The sequence below is a fragment of the Tenrec ecaudatus genome, chromosome 1, assembly GCF_050624435.1.
Source record: "Tenrec ecaudatus isolate mTenEca1 chromosome 1, mTenEca1.hap1, whole genome shotgun sequence".
NCBI classification, from domain to species: Eukaryota; Metazoa; Chordata; class Mammalia; order Afrosoricida; family Tenrecidae; genus Tenrec; species Tenrec ecaudatus.
In genome coordinates, this window is record NC_134530.1 from 105,658,203 (window position 1) to 105,680,019 (window position 21,817).

Consider the following 21,817-nt stretch of genomic DNA (forward strand, 5'->3'; position numbering starts at 1 on the left):
CGATGTGAATTACAATGGAATGCAAAGAAAACCAAAATCCTGAAAACTAGATCAGGAGGAAGCCTCATGATCAAAAGCGAGAAGATTGACATTTTCAAGGATTCATCCTGCTTGGAGCCCCAATCAATGCTCATGAAAGCAGCAGTCAAGAGGTCAGGTGCATTGCATTGGGTAAATCTGCTGCACAAGAACTTTCAGTGTTGAAAAGCAAGGGGGTTACTTTGAAGACTAAGATGTGCATGACCCCAAAGTCGTGATAGTTCCAATTGTCTCACATGCACGTGAAAGTTGGACATTTTCCAGGACCCCATTTGAATACCACTGCCTCAGGAAAGTTGGATATGAATAAGGAAGTCTAAGGAAGAACTGATTCATTTCCAGTACCAGGGCTGGTGAAGAATATTGGAAGTCCCATGAATGGCCAAAAGAACAAACGGATTTGACTTGGGAGCAGTACAACCAGAATGCTCTGTAATCGTGAGGTTGATACAAGACTTTGTTTCATGTACTGTGAGCATGTTGTCAGGAGAGACCAATCCCTGGTGAAAGATGTCATGCTTTCTAAAGTAGAGGGGCAGTAGAGGAAGACCCCGGATGGGATGGATTGACACAGTGGCTGCAGCAATGGGCTCAGACACAAGAACAGTGGTGAAGATGGAACAGGGCTGGGCAGTGTTTCATTCTGTTGTGCACAGGATCAACAGAATGAGTTGGAATCAACCCGAAGGCATTCAAGGACAACACTTCTTAAATGCTCACTATGTGCCTGCACTGAGATTATTTAATGTCTCATTTAATGCCAACACTGATCTGAAGCAAGTGAGTTTTTACTAAAAGTATGTCTGTTTTCTACTCATTGAACAATGTGTTGAACCAAGTCTCATATAATATAAACATGACAAGTACTTAGGGCTGTTTTCTTCAACCGAATTGGTTGTTAAATCTAACAGATGAGGGGACAGCAAGCATCCTCTTGATCATCTGAGTGTTTCACTAAGTGTAGCAGCGAGCACGTTTATAAACACATTGTTAGGCATAAAGTATGTGTTCACAAGTACAGTCCTCTCATTTCCTGAGTGTTGATGGACTCAAAGCAGTTACTGAACAAGCAACAGATGGAACAAATGTATTCTTGGGAAAAGTTAGATAATTTGGAAATGAGGTTTTGTGATCTGTTAAGAGGCAATTTCAAGTACATTTTCACTTGATCAGAAAAGGATGAATAGTTTAAAGTGATAAGACACAGCACTTTCATGCATTTATTCTTTTGTTGTTTTAATATAAGGTAGATGAGACAGATCGTGTACGTGGTTTATTATTTGCATATGACTTAAACCCTGTCTCCACTCCTACACCCGGCCCCATTTTCTTCTACCCACTCTTATTCCCAAAGGATTGAACCAATCATGCTGTTCCAAACTTTATTCCTCAGAAAATGCCGATCCTTTTGTCTGAAATGCCTTTCCTACGTTCTCATTTTTCAAGACTCTATTTGAATACCCTGTCCTCGGGAAAACATTTCTGAATTCTCTTTCCCAATATACCCGTTCTGGGTCTCTGTGAGTTTGAGCTGATTCGATGGCACCTAGCACCAACAACAATGAATCTCTATTCCTTGTCTGTGTTCCTACACTGCCCTGTGCATGTCTTCGTTTCTCTTGTGGTGTATGATGTTACACTCTTCTATTTACTTGTCAGGTGCACGTGAACTCTTTGGGGGCCTGGCTTTGTCTTTTGAGGTTTTATTTTTTATTTTCAGCTCAGGAGCCATGGTGGCATAGTGGGTTATATGTTAACCACAGGTCAGTAGTTTGAAACCACCAGCTGCTCCATGGGAGAAAGGTCAGGCTTTCTATTCCTGTAAAGAATTACTGTCCTGGAAACCCCAGGGGAAGTGTTCTGCCCTCTCCTATAGAGTTGGAATTGACTTGATGGCAGTGAGTTAGGTTTTGAGAATGTATATATCTAGAACACAGACTCAGGGTGTATGATTCTATGAAACAAATCCTCGTATTACTGTCGTGTACTGTGCAGCGTCTAGGAGTTTGTGGAACACTGAACTAAAAGGTAATGCCATTTTTCCATGACCTTTTTTGAAGTCCCCTTGTACTGTCAGTCCTTTGCTGTCTTCTCCAGCTCTCATGCCCTAGGTGCGCACACACACACACCCTTCTCCATGCATTAAGATGAGTGTAACTTGTAACGGAGCTTTCCACTGTTTCCGTTACAGCTGTTGAGACACACGGTTGTTATAAACTTGTCATGTTTATATCCAGTACAAGTGACTCAGAGAATGGATGTTTGTGTGGGGTTCTCTTTGCCTTGCTCCCTGGAGCTCCAATTGTGCTGCCCTTTCGGGTGCATTTCCATAGTGAGCATTATGAGAGCATTTTCACGCTGAAAAATAATATTGGAATAAGAAGTAAAGGAGAGAATCAGGGCCAATAATGTATGAGAAATTGGCTCAAAGCCTGAGCTATGAAGGGAACACCTCTACCCACTGAGGGATAAAATTCCAGGCAGAGCGCAGAGGATTCCAGTCTGGCTTCTGCATGTTTTGCCCCCTTTGCTTTTTCTGAACTCATTCCATGGCTCTCTTTGATAGAACAAGAAAGGCAGGCATGGATTACCAGGGAGTAGGCTTTTACAACTACGATTGCATCCCCTTTTGAAGCTTCTCCCATCGTGGTTGACTCATTTTCTCTCATGCATGCATTATGCATGTATTGCTACTTGTGGTCAGGATTCAGAAAGGCCCTCTGTGCTTTTGTTCCCAGACCCCCGGCAATCCAGTGTAGTGCCATAACCAAAGGCCCAGAGACGCATGCTGGGCTCTGGAACAGACAAAGGCACACATCCCATCTGGGTCTGCTTCTAAGCAAATTGGTCTTTTGCAACAAGCTACTGGATGGCTATAAAAAAAAAAAAAAAAACCTTCTCACCTGTTTACTTAATGGGTGACTGCCCTCTTTGCTTTTATTTAGCCATCTGTTCTGGTCTATGTCTCTCTGAACTTGTAAGATCTATCACTTCATTTCAGCTGTTACATTGACACATTGCAATGTCATGGACGTAATGATTCCACAGAGGAGTAAATTAAGTGGTTTTTCATGATTAGAAGGTTAAATGAGGTAAGGCTAGGGCAGTCAGTGGTGAGCTAAGGGCTTTTGAGGAGGCAGAGCTTATGGGACTTTCAGGTGATTGGAAAATTAAGGTGGCAAGACAGAGAGATGGGGATACAAATTATGGGAACTGAGCAAGAGGGAAGACATCCTTGGGGAATCGCAGACCTTTGGGGTCTTGTTCTGCTCCGAGTCAAAGGCAGAGAGCCTGGTTTCAGGGAGAATACAGGTGCTGGTTTGGGCCTTACCTGCCCACCATCATAACTCGTGTGAAGAGCAAAAAAATGCTTCTTCACTGAGCAAGTCGGCTGCTGTTAGAAGAAAAAAACAAGTTTGATCATTATTAGAAAGTTATTTGACTCTTTCAACTTTTCTTTAATTTCCAGGGTCAATCCCAAGTTCATGAGTGAATGATGACTCTGTTCTGTTTCAGAGCTCAACCACCAGGCCTGCTCTTTCTTCCTGCTCCAGACTCTGCCTTCCATCTGATGCTTCACTACTCCCCTGGTTAACCCTCCAGTCCCCAAATTAACATATGGAAAGTCAAGGTCCTTTCTGCTCTATTCTCTCTTTAAAACAGTTGGATTGCTTGTTTTCTCTTAAGTGGAATAAGGGTTGGGGAGTAGGAGGAAAAGGAGGCGGTGGCTGGGGAGGACATAATGATGTCCAGGGGTCTGTGTAGAAAAAGCACGTTTGGAAATGGATTATGGGAGCAAATGAACAATTTTGCTGGACATGATTGAACTATGGAATGATTTGATAGACATATTAACCCTAACGAATAAAAAATCCAGTTCATTGACATATAATCCACATACCATACAATTGAGTGGGTTAAATATGTTAAAGAATTGTGCAGTTTTCGAGCATTTTTTCATGCTTGTACCCATTATTATTAGCTCCCCATTACTGTCCTAATCCCCTCCCAGACCCTCAAGATTTACCTATCTAGTACCGTATCCTGACATTACCATCTATTGCCATAACCCTAACTAGTTACCTAATCTGGATTTCATATAAAAAAAACACATACCTAAAAAGACAACAAAGACAATAACAACACCAACGAAACAAAAACCAGACAAACCTCACTCAGTCCAAAAGAAAGTAGAAGTTAATAGATAGTAGAACAAAGTTTAAAAGAGTCAAAAGGGAAAACGAATGATAACATGTTCAATTTCCACCTCACTCTATCTGGAGCCCTGGTTATGTGTTGGGCTCAAACTTCAAGGTTGGACATCACTGGCACTCTACGGAAGAAGACCTTCTCAGAAACCTCCTGCGGTGGTTCCACCTTGTCCTGTAGGGTCACTGTCAGTCAGAATGGATATGATGGTTGTAAGTTGTCCTTGTTTGTTTACATATGTAGCAATCCATCTTCCAATGCACTCATCTGAGGGCAAGACTATTCGCATCCCCATGCAAATGAAGTTCACCACGTTGAGCGCCCTCAGACCTTGACCACATACGCGAATACTTCCTGTTCTAAAATCAATCTTTGCGGTGAACCTTCTGGCTTCTCCTGATATGACCAGCTCAGGAGTTTCCGGATTTGCTGCCCGTTCCTTCTATTCAAACAGTAGCCATCTTCTGCTCTTTCACAATTGAATGTATCGTGTCGTTTTCATATCCTCTGCCCTGTGACTGCCTGAGTTGCCATCCCCTATTACCTCTGTCCTAGCCAATTTTAATATCCCCTTAACTAGTGTGGGTCTGCTTTTAGTCTCTCCTCATCCTGATGTGCTTATAAGTCATAACTGTTGTCTTTAAAAAGAACGAAGTAAGCAAATCAACAGACAATTTTCTTTATTTCAAAATTCAATTCAGAGTTCTCAGAGTGGCATCCCAGGCAGACCGTCCACAATAAAGGCATTAACTGTGTGTCTAGGTTGTTGTTCCGTCCCCGCTCCAATGGAATACTTTGAATAACCTCATATTTCCCGCATCCTTGAAAACTGCCTGCAAAGCTCTGTTCACCCAAATCTATTGATAAGTCATGCATTTTGTCAAGTTCAATCTCAAATCATTCTGCTTCACTCTGCCAAGCCAATATAGTTTTTACTTTTGTTTCACAGTAGCACATTCTAAGGGAAAGCTGTTATACTTCTTGACACCAAGTTCTTCTTCCTCTTGTAACCTTTTTGAATCTTATTTTGGCAAAACCTGCAAAACCTGCAATACTACCCAGTTGATTCTGACTCATAGTGACCTATACAGGCTTTCTGGGACTATGAATCTGTAGGCAAAAGCAGCCAGCCTCATCTTTCTCCCACCAGCAGCTGCCCTCACCGTTAGGAGGCCAACCTTATGTCTACAGGGCCATCAGACCTCCTCGTCCTGCATTCTTGTTTGTGGTTAGGTGCTATCTGCTTAGCTCTCACGCATAGCAACCCTGTGTGCGCAGAATGGAACAGTGCACCATCCTCACGATTGTTCAGAACCTCTAGCGGCTCTCTGTCAATGTATTTTAACAACCATCGTTGGATGTTCTTCAACAAAATGTTACTTGAACGTGCTATCAGTGAGATTGTTCTATGATTTGTGCATTATTTGGGGTTACCTTTTGTGGGAGAAGTTAGCTGACCAAGAAGTTGTCTTCCAAATTGCCTGGCATAGATGAGTGCTTCCAGTCCTTCCTTAGCTTGTTGACACATTTCTATTGGTTTCCCTCAGTTCCTGGAACCTTGTTTTGGCTAATGCGCTCAGTGCAGCGTGGACTTCTTCCTTCAGCGTCACGTGTTCTTGCTCACGTGCTCCCTCCTGGAGTGGCTGAATGTTGGCCTTTTTGCTACAGTGGCTCTGTGTATTCCTTTTATCTTTTCTTCATGCTTCCTGGATCGGTTAATATTTTTCCATAGAGTCTTTCAAAATTGTCGCTCAAGGCTTGAAATTTCCTGTACTTTTAAAAGTTTCACGTAATAGTGAGTGTGTCCTACCTTGTTCATTCGCTAACTCTTCTCCTGCAGCACTGGCAAAATGTGTTGCCCCTCGGGAGTGCTAGATGAAGAAACAGTGGAATCATAGGACTGTCATCATGCCTACACAATTTGAAAGATCCATCACTCCATGCTAGTTCATTCATTCATGTTGAGGTCCTGCAATGTTATGAGGACCTGTGTTACAGAGAACAGCGTGGCACAGTTTGTCCCAGTACGGCCAGAACTCACACTCATATGGAGAAAATGCTACACAGACCATTGCCCAGTGAGAAGAGTAAGAGGTAGAAATAAATACCTTCAAGGCTCATCCTGGCCTGGGAGTGGCAGGGGTGAGGGTGAGGAGGGGCCCGAGTCGACTGGGAGGGTTTCAGAAAGTTGGAAATGCCTGACTTGGGTTTTAAAAATTGAATAGGAATTTGTAGCAGAATAGGGAGTTAGAAAGAAGAATAGACAAGAATGATAATCCATGAAAGCTACTTCGCTTACCCGCAGTGGCCCAACACACTTCAGGCAGCTTGGTCAGCAAAAGAGCATTTTCTGTCTGTTTAAGTGAAACAGCCCAAATGACAGAATCCTTTGATCCCTTGGAAAGGACAGAGAGGGGACGAAAGGAAGCTCCCTGCAGGACTGCTGTTGGTTGAAAGCCATGTATTCTTTTTGAATGGTTTGCAGAGAAAATCTGTGATTGCAGTGAGCTCCATAGCAGCGCTCCTCCTCCTGCTCATCGTGCGCCTGGCGAGCGAAGTGAGTTTCCCGTTGCTGCTAAACTGCTTTGGACAGCCGGATGCAAAATGGAGCCCACTCGCCTACACGTCCGGGCGGCCCCTGCGGACGCACTACGGATACATAAATGTGAGGACACAAGAGGTAAGACCTCAGCCAGTTACCTAGGATTGGGAGGGTATCCATGGTAACAGCTTTTCTTTAGGAGCAAGATGGCTTCCCACTCACCCAAATCACCCTCTCTGCCAGAGGGAGCTTCCTTGGGTCCCTTTGTTTTCTCATGCTCAAATATTAACGGACTCACGTCTAAAACCTGGTACCCTGACATCACATCGTCTGCCTCAGTGGGCTCATGTGGAGTTGAGGAAGCAATTACTTGTTTTCCTGGTGGCTTTTGGCTGGCATTACAATGTATGCCTTTCCGTTGAGAAACTCTGATCAGCAGTTACCCGCTGGAGAACCGACTGGCTCTCTTTCTGGAGGTCAACTAGTTGGGGACAGCTCTTTACAGAACTTCAGAAAAGCATTTAAACTCTTTAAAACTCTGTAATCCGTAGACCTGGAGCTAGAAAAGGCCACGCTGATTTTAAAATTCCGAGTGGCTGCAGAGATAATGGGATTTAAAGAGTTTCCAAATGTAAAAGGGTTGCAATCATTTAAATCCTGTAATCACTGGACCTTGGAATCTTTGCGGCAACTGGTGGCAGCGGTAGACGGCGGGATGTTGACTGTAAATCCTCACTGTGCTCACGCGCTTATAAGCGAGGTTTGCACCGTGAAGCGAAATAGAAATAAAGAACCTCTCAAAACATGTGCAATGTCCCGAAGTAGTGAATAAAATTGGGTGCATTGTTTGTTTGAATTGAGTGATATCAATGTGCAGATAATATTCATAGATAGAAAGCCCAAGCTTGCTCAAAGTGGTTGGTGATAGAGGCGCATGCTCCCAGGCTGGCTTTGATTACTGGGAAGAGTTTTGGATCAGATCCCAAATAAAGGTCACTTTTGGAAAGCTAAGAGAAAGAGGAGTCACATGCAGACTGCTACTTTTGTCTTGAGAGTTATTCTTAGCGCCCTGCTAAGGATGTTGAAAGCTGGCTTAGTCCGCCCCTTTTGTACATAATATCTCACCTGAGTCACCACGTCTTGTTAATGTGATTCTTTGAAAATTGTTTCTATATCTGCAGGATTTATAGGCTTTTTATTACACTATTATAGCTGGGGGGAAAAAAGCATCATTAATAGCCTCTAAATTCTTAGGAAATGTCTTTGATGTTTGTTCTTTAATTGGTTCTAAATTATTTCATTAAAAGTGTTCAATGCATAAATTTATTGAGTGTCCTAATAAATTGATTATTTATATAAAAATATAACTCTTAGGGAATAGTTGGTGCTTATATTTCTCTTTCTCATTTAGTGTTCTATACCTTTACTGGATCGTGTTAATTATTTTATACGTGCCTGTCACAGGGCTCGAAGCCCTGGTGGCGGAGTGGTTAAGAGTTGGGCTGCTAACTTCCGGGTCAGCAGTTCAAAACCACCAGCTGCTTCATGGCAGGAAGGTGAAGCTTTTGATTCCCGTGAAGAGATACTGTCTCAGAAACTCACAGGGACCGTTCTACCCTGTCCATTAAGGTTGCTGTGAGTCCGATTGATTTGACAGTGAGTGCTTTGGGGGTTTTGGGTGGAGGGGATGTTGCTGCCAGTTAAAAATAAGACAATGTGACTCAAGTGCCCCACAAATTACTTTCTTGAAGGAATTGAACTAAAATGAAGGCCAAACGTCTGTGTTTTGTTTAGTTTTGTTTTTAATGTGAGTGAGTTGGATTGGAAGGCCATGGTGGTACCGTGGTTAGGCATTTACGTTCTAACTGAGTCGTTGGTGGGTTGCAACTACCTAGCGTGTCCATGGGGCAAAGCCCTAGTGATCTGCTCTTGTGTGCATTGATGCCTAGACAGCCCCCTGGGCAGTTCTGCTCGGTCACACAGCGCTACCAGTAATTCAAAATTGACTCAACAGCACGTAACAAGAATAAAACAACAAGTTAAAAATTGACCTAGGCCTGCAGTTATTTAACTATTCATATTAACTAAGCTGCCTTTGAAATTCTTTGGGTACAGCATTTACCATGGTGGTTTCACCAATGGTATGAGTTTGCACTTGCAAGCGTCAGTTCTTGGAAGGAAGGATGCTTGCTGGAGAGGGTTTCATCGTGAGGCACGTAGTCCCAGGTCTCATACTTATTACTTGCATATTTGCTCTTGAGAAAATGTCAACCTCTTTCTAATATCAGTTTTTCTTAATTGTAAACTAGATATAGCAATGTCAACTGCTGTACCTAAGAGGATTAAATAGGAGAAAAACCAAGAGGCTCCGAGACCCAAACTGATGCCCTCTGAATGAGTCTCTGTCTCTCCCTCAACTGTAGTTCACAGCTTCAACTTGCAGTGTTCCGTATGTCACACCACCAAACCAAAGTCCACAACGCCAGATTTTGTGTTCAGAGCTTTCTGGGAAAAGGGAGCCCCGTCCTTCTCCTGCTGAGCAGCTGGCATGCTTCAGCTGTCAGTCATGAAGATAGCAGCCCAATGCCCATCCTACAACGCCCCTGGACATAGATTATAAAACAAAAAAGCAAGGATATTGTCATCATGTGAGTTACAATATCAGTTACCCCAGAGGCTGGGGGATTTGTGATTGGGGATTGTCTCTGAGCTATCCCCACCAACCATATCTCTCGTCCAACTGGACGTTATGTGCATGTTCATCCTTATTCTTAAATGGCTGTCAGTTGTCTTCACCAAATAATTTCTAATCCTTCCTAAATATGGTTATGGTTGCATTAAATAAGATATTCCACACCCAAAAAAAAAAGCCATCAGCGCTCACGTCATGTAGCTAAAATGGTAAGTGGTAGTCTTGGTACTCTGAGAAAATAGTCAAAGGAAAAAATGAAAAGAAAACCAGTTGCTTTATGTTCATCTGTAAGTCATGGAGACCCCAAGTGTAACAAGACTCGAATTATATGTCATAGGATTTTCAGTGGCTCATTTTTCAAAAAGTAGGTTGCCAGAGTTATCTTCAGAGGTCCCTCTGAGTGGAACTGAGCCTCCAGCTTTTTGGTTAGCTGTCAAGTATGTTCATCATTTCATCACCCATAAACCCCCAAATCAAGCCTGTTGGCGTTAATTCAATCCCAACTCCTATTAACCCTGTAGCGAGGAGTGACCTACCTGCCGGGTTTCCAAGGCCGGGGTTTGATGGGAGCGAATCACCAGGTTTTCCGCCTGTGCCGGAGCTGCTGGATTTCTATCACTAACTTTCCCTGATCAAGCAAATGCTTCACCTCAGCCGCGTCCGGGCTCCTTTGTACCACCTGTCCTAGACTTCACACCAAAGGTAGGTGTCCGCCTACCCCTTCACTCTTTGGGAACACGGAGAAGGTCCAAAGCTATGCGCTGCTCCGAGTGCTCAACAAGCTCGTCTGCTTCTCTCCAGATCTTGGAGTGTGAGACCAGGTTGTCTAAAGAACCAAATCCAGTGACACTCGTCTAGGGACAAGGACACAAAATGCAACTTTGTATCACGAAGGTACCCCAGCCCCGTCCAACCCAAGTCCATAGGTTCAATGTTAGCTGAGGACCTCTTCAGACTCACTTAGCTGACGCTGAAAGGTGAAGTGGGAATCAGGGAAATCACAGGCCAGTGAGTACAGTCATGTGGGTCCAAGGTCATTAGAAACATGGTAGGGAGTCCACAGCTCTCAGGTTCATGCACCCCACATGCGGCCACATATGGAGGCAGACACAGCGTCTCAGTGAAGTTCCATACAGGAGCAAGATGAAGTGGCAGAGAGAGGTCATCTCTATTCATCTTGCTCTCTAACAAAAGGTTTATGGCATCAAGGAGGTGTCATCAGGCTGCGACTTGAATGACAGAGTTGACTCCACCCCTAGTCGAGAATGTCTCATTGCCATAATTCCTAACATCACACAGGGCTCCTGCATTTATCTCAGAAGTTCCTTTCTCCCAGAATGCACACACTTTTAAGAAACCACAAGGCCTCTTAGAATGTTCTTCTTTTTTTAACAAGCAGATGTGCCGGCAGTAATTTCCAGACCTAGAAAATCTGAAAGTCATGGTTGGTGATGGCTTTAATGCCCAGTGTTTTAGTTGGGCCAGACATTGCTGTGGCTGGACAAGAATTTCAAGAGCTGAAATGCGTACAAGACGAAATGTCTCTATACTGCCATCTACTAGGAAGGAGGGAATTAGGTTGAAGATTTAATGGTTGCTGTGAGGAAATCTGGGTTTCTTAGAAGCAAAATGTGATTCTCTGACTTGTTTTAGAAGGAAGTGTATACTTTGGTCCCTTTGGATTGGAGCAAGTAAAGTACAGGTGGTCTCATGAGTCTGTGGAAGTCTGGATCAAGACCTCACCTAGAGCACATTATACCCAGTTCAAATTCTGCTTCATTTGATCCTTTCATCTACTTTTCGAATTAAATGTTCCCAGGGCGAGTATGAAAACTAAAAGCACAAACAACATAACAAAGTCACACACCTGGGATTGCGCATATTTAAGATTATTTGTGTCTTTTTTTTCCTGGTCCAGATTCATCAAAAAGAATGTGTGGCCAAACTGTAAGGACTCTTGTATTAAAGGCAAGAATTGCAATCCCCTTCTTCCCGTGAAAATGACACCCTAACTGGAAATGAATTGCTTTCTATCCTTTACTCAGCCCTGCCATCCCTTTTGTAACTGCTGCAGGCTGGACTGCTAACCATGAGGTCAGCAGTTCTAAACCTCCAGCCATTCCATGGGAGAAAGATAAAGCTTTCTACTCCCATAAAGAGTAACGGTTTTGGAAACCCAAAGGCACCGTTTTACCCTGCCCTCTAGGGTTGCCCTCAGTCAGAATTGACTTGATGGCAGTGAGTTTGGGTTTTGAGTTTGGTGCCAGGGAAGGCCAGGCAAGTTGTGCCATTTTCTTTTTGGGGAAGCAGAATAGGAAAAGGGGTTCCAAGTTACAAAGCCATAGAACTTCTCATCAGCCTGGGTGATGTAACTCACCTAGTGACCAAAAGGTTTGAGAGTCAAGGTTTCTCAGAGGTGCCTGGGGAAAAAGGACCAAGGGATCCTATTCTAAGATAGCAGACATTGAAAATCCTGTAATCATTTGCTGATGGAGCAAAACTCAAGTTAAGAGGAAACAGTTGCAAAAAAATCTACTAATTGTCTGAACTTGGAGTGAATGCAGTATGAATCTAGGAAAATTGGGCATCGTCAAAAATGAAGTGGAATGCATAAAGGTCAATATCTTAAACAGTAGTCAGCTGGGATGAACTGGGATTGGCCACTGTGAATGATGAGATCATATGGCTTTCTATGACAGGAATGACAGAACCAAGAGGAATACCACTGCAGTAGTTGTCAGAATTTCAAGATCCATTCTGAAGTACAATTGTGCCTGCGATATGATTCTACCTATCCGCCTTCAAGGAAATCCAATCAATATGACTATTATTCAACTTCTGTCCAATCATGGAAGCTAGTGGTGAGGAAATTGAAGAATTTTATCAATGTATTCAAACATGCATCAATTGACCAAACATGCAACAAGATGCGTTGATGATTATTGGTGATCTGAGGGCAAACGTTGGAAACAAAGAGGAAAGACTACTAGCTGAGAATTGTTGTCTTGGTGATAGAAACACAACTGGAGACCATGTGATAGAGTTTTGCAAGACTAATGACTTGTTCATAGCAAATATCTTTTTCAAAAATGGAAAGGCAGCTGTACACAGGTTCTTCTCCAGGTGGAATAAACAGAAATTAAATTGACTACATCTCTGGGAAGAGGTGATGGAGAAATTCAATATTGTCAACTACAATGAGATCAGGGCTAACTGTGGAACAGACCATCAGTTGCTCATATGTAAGGTCAAGCTAAAGCTGAAGAAATGAAAACAAGTGCAAGAGAACCAAGAGACAACCTTGTGTCTATGCACATGAATTTCTAGAACATCTCAAGAACAGATCTGATGCCTTGAATGGAATGACAGAAGACCTGAGAGCTGTTGGAGGCTATCAAGAACGTCAATCACGAAAGAAAGCAAAGGTCACTCAAAAGACAGGATGTGAAACAAGGGCCATCATAGCTGATGTCAGATGGATCTTGCCTCAATGAAGATAATTTCTTTGAAAAGAATGGGAACTCCAGAACACTTGATTGTGCTCACGGGGAACATGTACATGGATCAAAAGACAGTTGTGTGAACAGAACAAGGGAATACTGCGTGGTTGAAATGAAGTAAAGGTGTGAGACAGTGTTGTCTCCTCTCACTATAATTATCCAATCTCTATACTGAGAAAATCATCAGAGAAGCTGGCTTCTATGAAGAAGAAGGTAGTATTAAGATTGGAAGAAGGCTTAATAACAACCCAAAATATTGCTTTCTGAAAGTAAGGAGACACTTGAAGCCCTTGCTGATGAAGATCAAGAATTGCAGCCTTCAGTATGGAATACAGCTCAAAATAAAGAAGACGAAAATGCTTCTAAGCAGACCAATCAGTAACATGTTACATGGAGAAACATTTGAAGTTGTCAAGGGTTTTTCTTGCTTGGATCTATAAGCAATGCTCATGGAAGCAGCAGCCAAGTGATTAAAAGACACCTTGCACTGGGTAAAGCTGTTGTACAGGATCTCGTTAAAGTGTTGAAAAGCAAGGAGAACACCTGGAGGACTAGGTTATGCCTGACCCAAGCCATGATATTTTCAATAGCCTCCTGTGCATGTGAAAATCAGACCTTGAATGAGGAAGACTGAAGAAGAACGGATGCATTTGAACTGTGGTGTTGGCATAGAATATTAAAAGGACCACAGACTGCCAAAAGAACAAACAAATCTGTCCTGAAGAAGTACAGCCGATCGCAATGATTGACACATAACCATACAGCCCTCCACAGGGGCAAGAGCAACAGAAACCACGGGGGAAGGGAGACAGCGGTCAGTGTGAGAGATGCAAATGATAACACTGTACAACCTTGCAGGGGGCTACGAGGGTGGGGAGGAGGAGGGGAAAGAGCTGATCCCAAGGGCTCAATGGACAGTGAATGTCCAGAAAAGAATGAGGGCAGCATAGGAGCAAACATGCCTGGTTCCATTGAGGTATGGATTGTGGTAAGAGTCGTACGAGCCCACAATAAAATGATTTAAAAAATACCAGCACGCACTATGGCATGGCAATAAAAAGCATTAACTTTTAAGACGAAGAAGAAGAAGAAGGACAGCCAGAGTGGTCCCTAGAGGCAAGGATGGCAAGACTGCATCTGACGTACGTTGGACATCACATCGGGAGAGACCTGTCCCTGGAGAATGGTGAAATGTTTGGTGAAGCAGAGGGGCAGGGAAAGAAAGGAAGGCCTTCAGGAAGCGCATTCACCCAGGGCTGCAACAAGGAGCACAGACACAGAAACGATTGTACGTCGTAGGACCTCACAGTGTTTCATTCTGCTGTGCATGGGGTCCCTGTGCGTCTGAACTAACTCGGTGGCCCCTAACACGAACGACCGCCCTCGGACACACAGGAGGTCACCGCGAGTCAGAATGGAGCACGTACTAACGGGCTGGTTTTGTTAATTGACATTGACAACAATTGTGAGGCAGCACCAAAAGCCATTAAAATTTTCCCACCAACCCTGTTTCCTTCCAAAGACCACGCAAATCATTTAGATGAAAGAGCAACCAAGTGACTCATGGTTGCCCTAATAGGTCAGTAATACGATCCCCATTTTAATGGGACCGAAACGAATTTTAAATGAATTAAAGTCATTAATTAATCACTTTAAACTAATTAACTGTAATGGGTAAAAAACAAAAATACACTCATTGCCACGGAATTGTTTCCGACTCATAGAGGCTCTCTGGACTGAATAAAACGGCCTCTTAGGTTTTCTCAGGCTTTAAATCTTTAGCGCCTCACTCACTGCCATCCAGCCAACGCTGACACACAGTGACACTACAGGACAGGGTGGAACTGCTCCTGTGAGCTCCTGAGACTGTCACTCTGTAGGAAGAGGTAACCCTGTTTTCCTCCTTTAACTCTTTACAGAAGCAACCAGGCGTTCAAGCATAAGAACAGGTTTGAAGATGGCACAAGACCAGGCAGGCAGTGCGTAGAACTCCTCCACACGGGGTCGCTGTGAGTGGGAACCGACTTCATGGCAGCTAACAACAGAAGAAGAGATTAACACACCATTCTCCGGAGGAGTGATTGGTGGGTTTGAACTGCTAATTTTACGATTAGCAGCCCAACTGTTACCAATTACACCATCAGGGCTTTCTTTCCATGGATACACTCTGCCATAGAGTTAATGCCTACTCATAGCAACCTTAGAGGACAATGTAGAACTGCCCCTGTGGGTTCCAAGAGTGCAGCTCTTTATGGGAGTAGAACATCTCATCGTTCTTCCATAGAGGGGCTAGTGGTAATTGCTGACCTTGAGATTGCAGCCCAACTCATAACCACTACTCCACCAGGGCTCCTAATATGATGGATAGAGCAGGTGTGAAAGACCGAAGTGCCCTTGGTAGAGGGCAACCATTGTTTCTGCCTATTGAGAGAGCATGGCAGACTTCTAGAGAATGGGAGTTGGTTCTGATTTATAGTGACTCTGTATAGGCTATAGATCTTTAGATGTTTACAGAGGATAGAGCCTCTTCTTTCTCTCATGGAATGGCTGGTGAAGTCAAATTGTGGGTCCTATGGTTAGCAGTTAAACACTTACTTGAGAGTGCCTCCAGGGCCCCTGGGAGAGGGAGAAGGGAATCTGTTTTCAGACCATAGCATCAGTCACTGGGTTGTTTTTATTGTGGGGTAACCTAGTGTGAAGACATTGCTCAGAGCAAGCAACCAGCAACTTACTTGATGACACGGTTGGGGCTGCAAATCAATGGGATGCCGTGGTCAGATATTCCAGGTGATCAGTGGAGGACAGCGAGTTCTTTCTCAGATCTGATAGGAGAACTGCCGCATGCTGGAGTGCTTGCTGAGGATTTCTGGTATTTGGGGGAACAGTGCCCTTTGAGATGGTGCCTAATGCAGCAGCGCGGAATTTCTAGAACACAGCAGCAATCAAGTTGTAGGGCTGCATATTGATTTGCCTAACAGTTTAATGAGGCCGAAATATGCTGCTTAAAAAAAATGAGAATGCTTTAAAGTTTCAAGTAGACTAAATAAGAATACTTAGGATCAATGGCTGTGACAGACAGGCCTTACTAGCCTAATTAAAGATGTGCATAACATATTGATATTGCAGTAGAATTTCCCAAATTGTGGTTATAGCAACAATTAAGGAATAGAGCTGACTTTCTTAGCAATAAAAACACACACTCCACTTATTCAAATAAATATTCACATGTAACTAAAGCTGACATGAATAGGTCTATTCTGAAATATGTGCTTTGGCATTTGCATAAATATGTTGACAGCAATTATATGCAAATACGGGTTATAGAAATCAGTCTGTTGTTAATTAAATTACAAATATTCACAATTGTGTAATCCTAAAAGAAATAAATGTTAGCTATTAAATTGTTATAACCAAAAAACCCAAACTCACTGCCATTGAGTTGATGCTGCCACATCCTAGAGGACAGAGTAACTAGAACTGCTCTTGTGGATTTCTGAGACTGTAACTCTTTACTGGAGTAGACAACCTCATCTTTCTCACACAGCATGTCTGGTGGTTTCAAAAAGATAATCTTACACCTAACCACCAAGTCACCGGGGCTCCTCAAATTGTTATAAAGGATCCAGTCTGCATGATCATGAGGTGTTAAAGGGATCAGTTATCAGGTATCAAAGAACAAAAAATAATATCACTGTGTACTCACCTCCCTGATACAATCGCTGAAGACAAATGGGTACATAAGCAAATGTGGTGAAGAAAGCTGATGGCACCCGGCTATCAAAAGATATAGCGTCTGGGGTCTTAAAGGCTTGAAGGTGAACAAGCGGCCATCTAGCTCAGAAGCAACAATGCCCACATGGAAGAAGCACACCAGCCTGTGCAATCATGAGGTGTCGAAGGGATCAGGTATCAGGCATCATCAGAACACAAAATCATATCATTGTGAATGAGGGGGAGTGCGGGTGGAGACCCAAAGCCCATCTGTAGGCAACTGAACAACTCCTTAAGGAAGGATCGCTGGGAGGAAAGGAGCCAGTTAGGGTGCAATGGAACAATGATGAAACACAACTCTCCTCTAGTTCCTAAATGCTTCCTCAACACCCTCCCACCCCCACTATCACGATCCCAATTCTACCTTACAAATCTGGCTAGACCAGAGGATGTACACTGGTACAGATAGGAACTGGAAACACAGGGAATTCAGGACGATGACCCCTTCAGGATCAGTGGTGAGAGTGGCAATACTGGGAAGGTGGAGGGAGGGTGGGTTGAAAAGGGGGGACTGATTATAAGGATCTTCATTAACCTCCTCCCTGTGGGATGGACAACAGAAAAGTGGGTGAAGGTAAACATCAGACAGTGCAAGATATGACAAAATAATAATTTATAAATTATCAAGGGTTCATGAGGGAGCGGGGAGTGGGGAAGGAGGGGGGAAATGAGGAGCTGATGCCAGGGGCTTAAGTGGAGTGCAAATGTTTTGAGAATGATGAGGGCAATGATTGTACAAATGTGCTTTACACAATTGATGTATGAATGGATTTTGATAAGAGTTGTATGAGCCCCTAATAAAATGATTTTTTAAAGCCACATAAACCCCCCCAAAATAATTAACAAATAATGCAGATTGCTTATTTGACACATACATATTTGGTTTATTGTTTCCAGCTAAGGATAAGTGAGTATTTTCCATGTAGGAGTATATATATTTGTAGAGTGGAGATATAACACCCAATCAATGACTATATCTTGCGATCTAATATCTATGATTGACTACCAAATGAGCGAGACTGTGTTGGAACCAATACGACTGTGTTGCAACAATCCGGGGAAGCTTTCCTGGGAAAAGTGAGATGTGCCTAAGTGAAATATTTGTATGCAATAAAGGAAGAAAAGAAAGTGAAGTTGAGGGAAAGAGAAGTAGCAAGTATCAGAAAAGACCTTGCCAACTTCTCTCCACCTCCTGTGGGTTCCAGGAGGCCAAAGGCATTACAAAAGGCTCAATGCACTCCTAATACATATTTAGGGAATCGACAAGGGCCTCACATTCTGGAGAGCCATGGTTTTCTACCTCCCTTGGGACACACAACCTCTGCGAATTCTGTGACTCCTCTGTTTGTTTGACTGGTTACCTCATCCTGAGGCGCCCTTGTCTTGACACTGCTACCTAGAGAACTACTTGGAGGCCACTTCTGTTGCTGTTTCCCTGGCTTCCATGTACCCCAGACATGAACACAACATCTTATCCCCCAAAAGTTCCCCAAACACTGCCTCAGGCTTGTTTCCAATTCCAGACAAGGAAAACAGACACACGTGCTAAAAATCAATAAGTTAGTCTGGCTAGAATTGAACAGACTCTGTGGAGTAAAGGAGAAGGTCTGTTGGCACAATGCTCAAAGGGCTCAGATGGTAAAGAAACATTGGTAGTTCTAATCTGCCAGCAACCAGAAGGAAACAGGTGTGGCAGTCTGCTTTCAGAAAGATTTACAGCTTTGGAAACCCTGTGGGCAGTCCTATAAGGTATCTCTGAGTTAGCACACCACGGCAGCAGATTTGATTTGGCTTGACAGGATATAGAAGATAGGGCAAATTTTAGTCATTGTAATGATGAAATTATGATTTAGGAATATGACCTGGATCCCTAGAAGAAAAAGATACATTCATACTTGCAAAATGATATGTATGTGCAATATGTGTAGCCATTCATTTTCATAAACCAATATATAATACATAGATGATATGCACACATGCACTCACATATAATATGTAGCTGCACACCTGCTGGTAGAAAAATGTACACCTTCTTAGATACAAACATACATAGAATAGACAGGTATGTTGTTGTTTTTAGGTGCCACAGAGTCTGCTCTGGCTCATAGCGACCCTATGCACAACAGAACAAAACACTGCACTGTCCTTGTGCCAGCCTCACAACTGTTCCCCTCCCTGAACCCATTGAAGCAGCTATGTGTCAGTCCGACTCACTGAGGGCTTTCCTCGTTTTCTATGCCCTTCCATCTTAACGAACATGATGTCCTTCTCCAGGGACTGGACTTTCCTACCAACATGTCCGAAGTATACTGGAGAACTTATCACAATCCTCGTCTCTAAGGAGCACTCTAAATGTACTTCTTCCGAGACAAACCAGTTTGTCCGGTTAGCAGTCCATGGCACTTCAATATCTTCCATTTTTCTTCCATGTGCTTTAGCTACCTGACAATTAAGTGCAAGTTTCAGAGTCTCCTCTGACATCCACTTTGATCTTTTCTTACTTTCCTGTCTTTTTAAATCGCCTTTTGATTTCTTCATGAATGATGGTCTTGATGCCCTCCCACAGCTTATCAGGTCTTCTATCACTGGTGTTCAATGAGGAAATTCATGTGGGATATAGCCTCAAGGTCATTTTTTTGTGTGTGAACTTGTTTTAATTTTCTTCAACTTCAGCCTGAATTTACTAATGAGCAATTGATGGTCTGTTCCACAATGGGCCCATAATCAGTAATGCCTAGGATACCAATATGTATGTGTTCCATTACACTTGGACCACTTCTAATTTTCCTAACTTTTTACTTTGCATATTTCAAGTTCCAGTATTTAGAATATATTTGCAGCTGTTTCTCCTGACCTTGAGTCATGCCCATCAACAACTGAAGATACTGATGGCTCTACGAACACAGGTGTTGTCCAACTCATGTCAAGATGTCGGCTTCTATTCATGCACATTTGAGGGCAGTAGGATCTGAGTTGCCCATCCTCTGGAAGTACAGGGTATGTTATATACTAAAATAACTAATACATGTAATCATACACATACATCGACTCTTAGGTATATTCTCTATCTCCCCTTTCCTGTTTGGCCACATGACTAAGATAGTATATAATGTTGTTTGTTGGACAGTTAAGTAATTGGTCAAGAGACGGTCACATGACCCAACATGAGCCAATCTGAATCTTCCCCACTTTCTCGCATGCCTAAAGCTGTGGGAAGGAATTCTGGTGCCACACTAATTAAGTGAACTGAAATTTAGTAGTTTGAGCCCACTGCGGCTCTGTGGGAGAAATAGAAATCACTCTATTTACAAAGTCTTTTATAAAGACTTTGGGTCATGGAAACCTCATGGTGGTATAGTGGATATGTGATGGGGTGCTCACAGCAAGATCATCAGAAACCCATAGGGACAGTCGAATTCACAATTCTCTGTTCACTAATATTGCCATGAGTCAGAATTGACTCAGTGGAAACTGTATTTTGTTTGTTTGCTCATTAAAGCTGGTGGGACAGACATCCCTTTCTTTGGTTGTAGAGCTGTTGAGATGTGATTGCTGGGCTTCGTGATTATGTTTCCTGGAGATCAAGACTTAGACACCAAGAAAGCAGAAACAAATGATGGAGCAATAGCAAGAACCTTAGATACTAGTTCCCGAGCCTATCAGCCGTTAAGTCATTCTTCCCTTCTGCCCCTACAGATTGGTTTTACAAGCCATGAAATCATGTTTGGTTTTCCTTACGCTAGTTTGAGTTGTGTTTTGTCACTTCTAATCAAAATGGTAACTCATTTTTAACCCAGGTGTTCCCTAAAGGACTAAGGGACCAAAGAGAAGCGATCTTTCCAAATCTATACTTTCAAATTTGCTGGAAGTCTGAACCTGAGAAATCATAGTCCCCTCAGGTGTTCCCAAGAAGAGATGCTTGCTGTATAGCCTTTCAGCTTGAGGACATATCATTGGGCATATTGCTAGAGTAAACCAGTACACCTGTTGTTGGACATATTGCTATAGTCCACCCATGCACGCTTTGGAGAGAAAAAAGTGAAAGTCACACTTTCCTAAGGCCCGAAAGCCAGAATATGGCTGGACGGATTTCTTGTCTTACTCACCTGATAAATCCCTTAGTTTCATTATCATTGTTCTGATTAAATTTTACAATGATGCTGTAAGACAGCCTCCTTGAAAACAGATTGATTTTCACTTTAAAAATCATATCTGTTATTGATGAAACATCCGTTATTATCATATTTTTAATGTAGTAATTGGTTCCCTCAGAAGATATCAGGGAATTTTATTCATTACAAAACCCTAGGTAGAACAAACAAGAAAAAAAGGAAAGCCCACTCGCCAGCTGTCCGGTGAACACACTTGAAAAGGGCCTATTCGAAATTCAAATATAAAATTCCCTCATTGGTAATAAACAAAGGAAAACAAAACGATGCACTTATTAATAGGAAATTTGCTTTGATGGCTCAAATAGGTGTTAGCATTAGATACTGATGATAGGGATGTTCGCTCAGGGTTTCTCAAGTTCTACTTACTAGCCTGTTCTCAAAAGGCGTTTCACTACATGGAACTTTTATTGTGAATGTTAGTTAATCTCCAAATATTTAATTAGTGCTTACTCTGTTCTGGACAGTGTGCTTAGGATCAGCATACTTACATACGTACATCAATCGAAGCATTAAAATTCCAAGAAGCCAAAATGGTCTCAGTTATAATCCTGAACACAAATACCGCTTTGAAGGTACTGGCGTGTCAGTGTGTGAACTCAGTAACCATCTTATACGACAGACACATTTTGTTGCCGTTCAGAAAAGTGAATATTGAAGCAGTTTCCATTAAGCAACGGTATTTGGTATTCCTTGGGCTTTATTCCCACTCATGGATTACCCATGGAATCGCAGGGTTTCCAAGGTTGTAATCTTTATGGAAGCTGACTGCCATCGTTTTCTCCCACCAACCTTTTGGTTAAGAGCACAGTGTTCAACCACTGCCGCCACCAAGCTGTGGCTCCTTAACTCAGCTCTTGGCTGCTAACTGAAACATGAGGGTTTCCAACTCACT

At 42.8% G+C, this 21,817-nt stretch overlaps 1 protein-coding gene across 5 annotated transcripts in view; it reads left to right on the forward strand.

The window, feature by feature from the left end:
- The window catches only part of ST6GALNAC3 (ST6 N-acetylgalactosaminide alpha-2,6-sialyltransferase 3), a 697,085-nt gene that overhangs the window by 271,096 nt on the left and 404,172 nt on the right, over positions 1 to 21,817 (forward strand). For all 5 annotated transcript variants that reach the window (XM_075557362.1, XM_075557363.1, XM_075557365.1 and 2 more), the window contains exon 2: positions 6,734 to 6,928. In XM_075557362.1, coding sequence (XP_075413477.1) covers positions 6,734 to 6,928 — 195 coding nt within the window. The remainder of the gene's footprint in view (positions 1 to 6,733; positions 6,929 to 21,817) is intronic.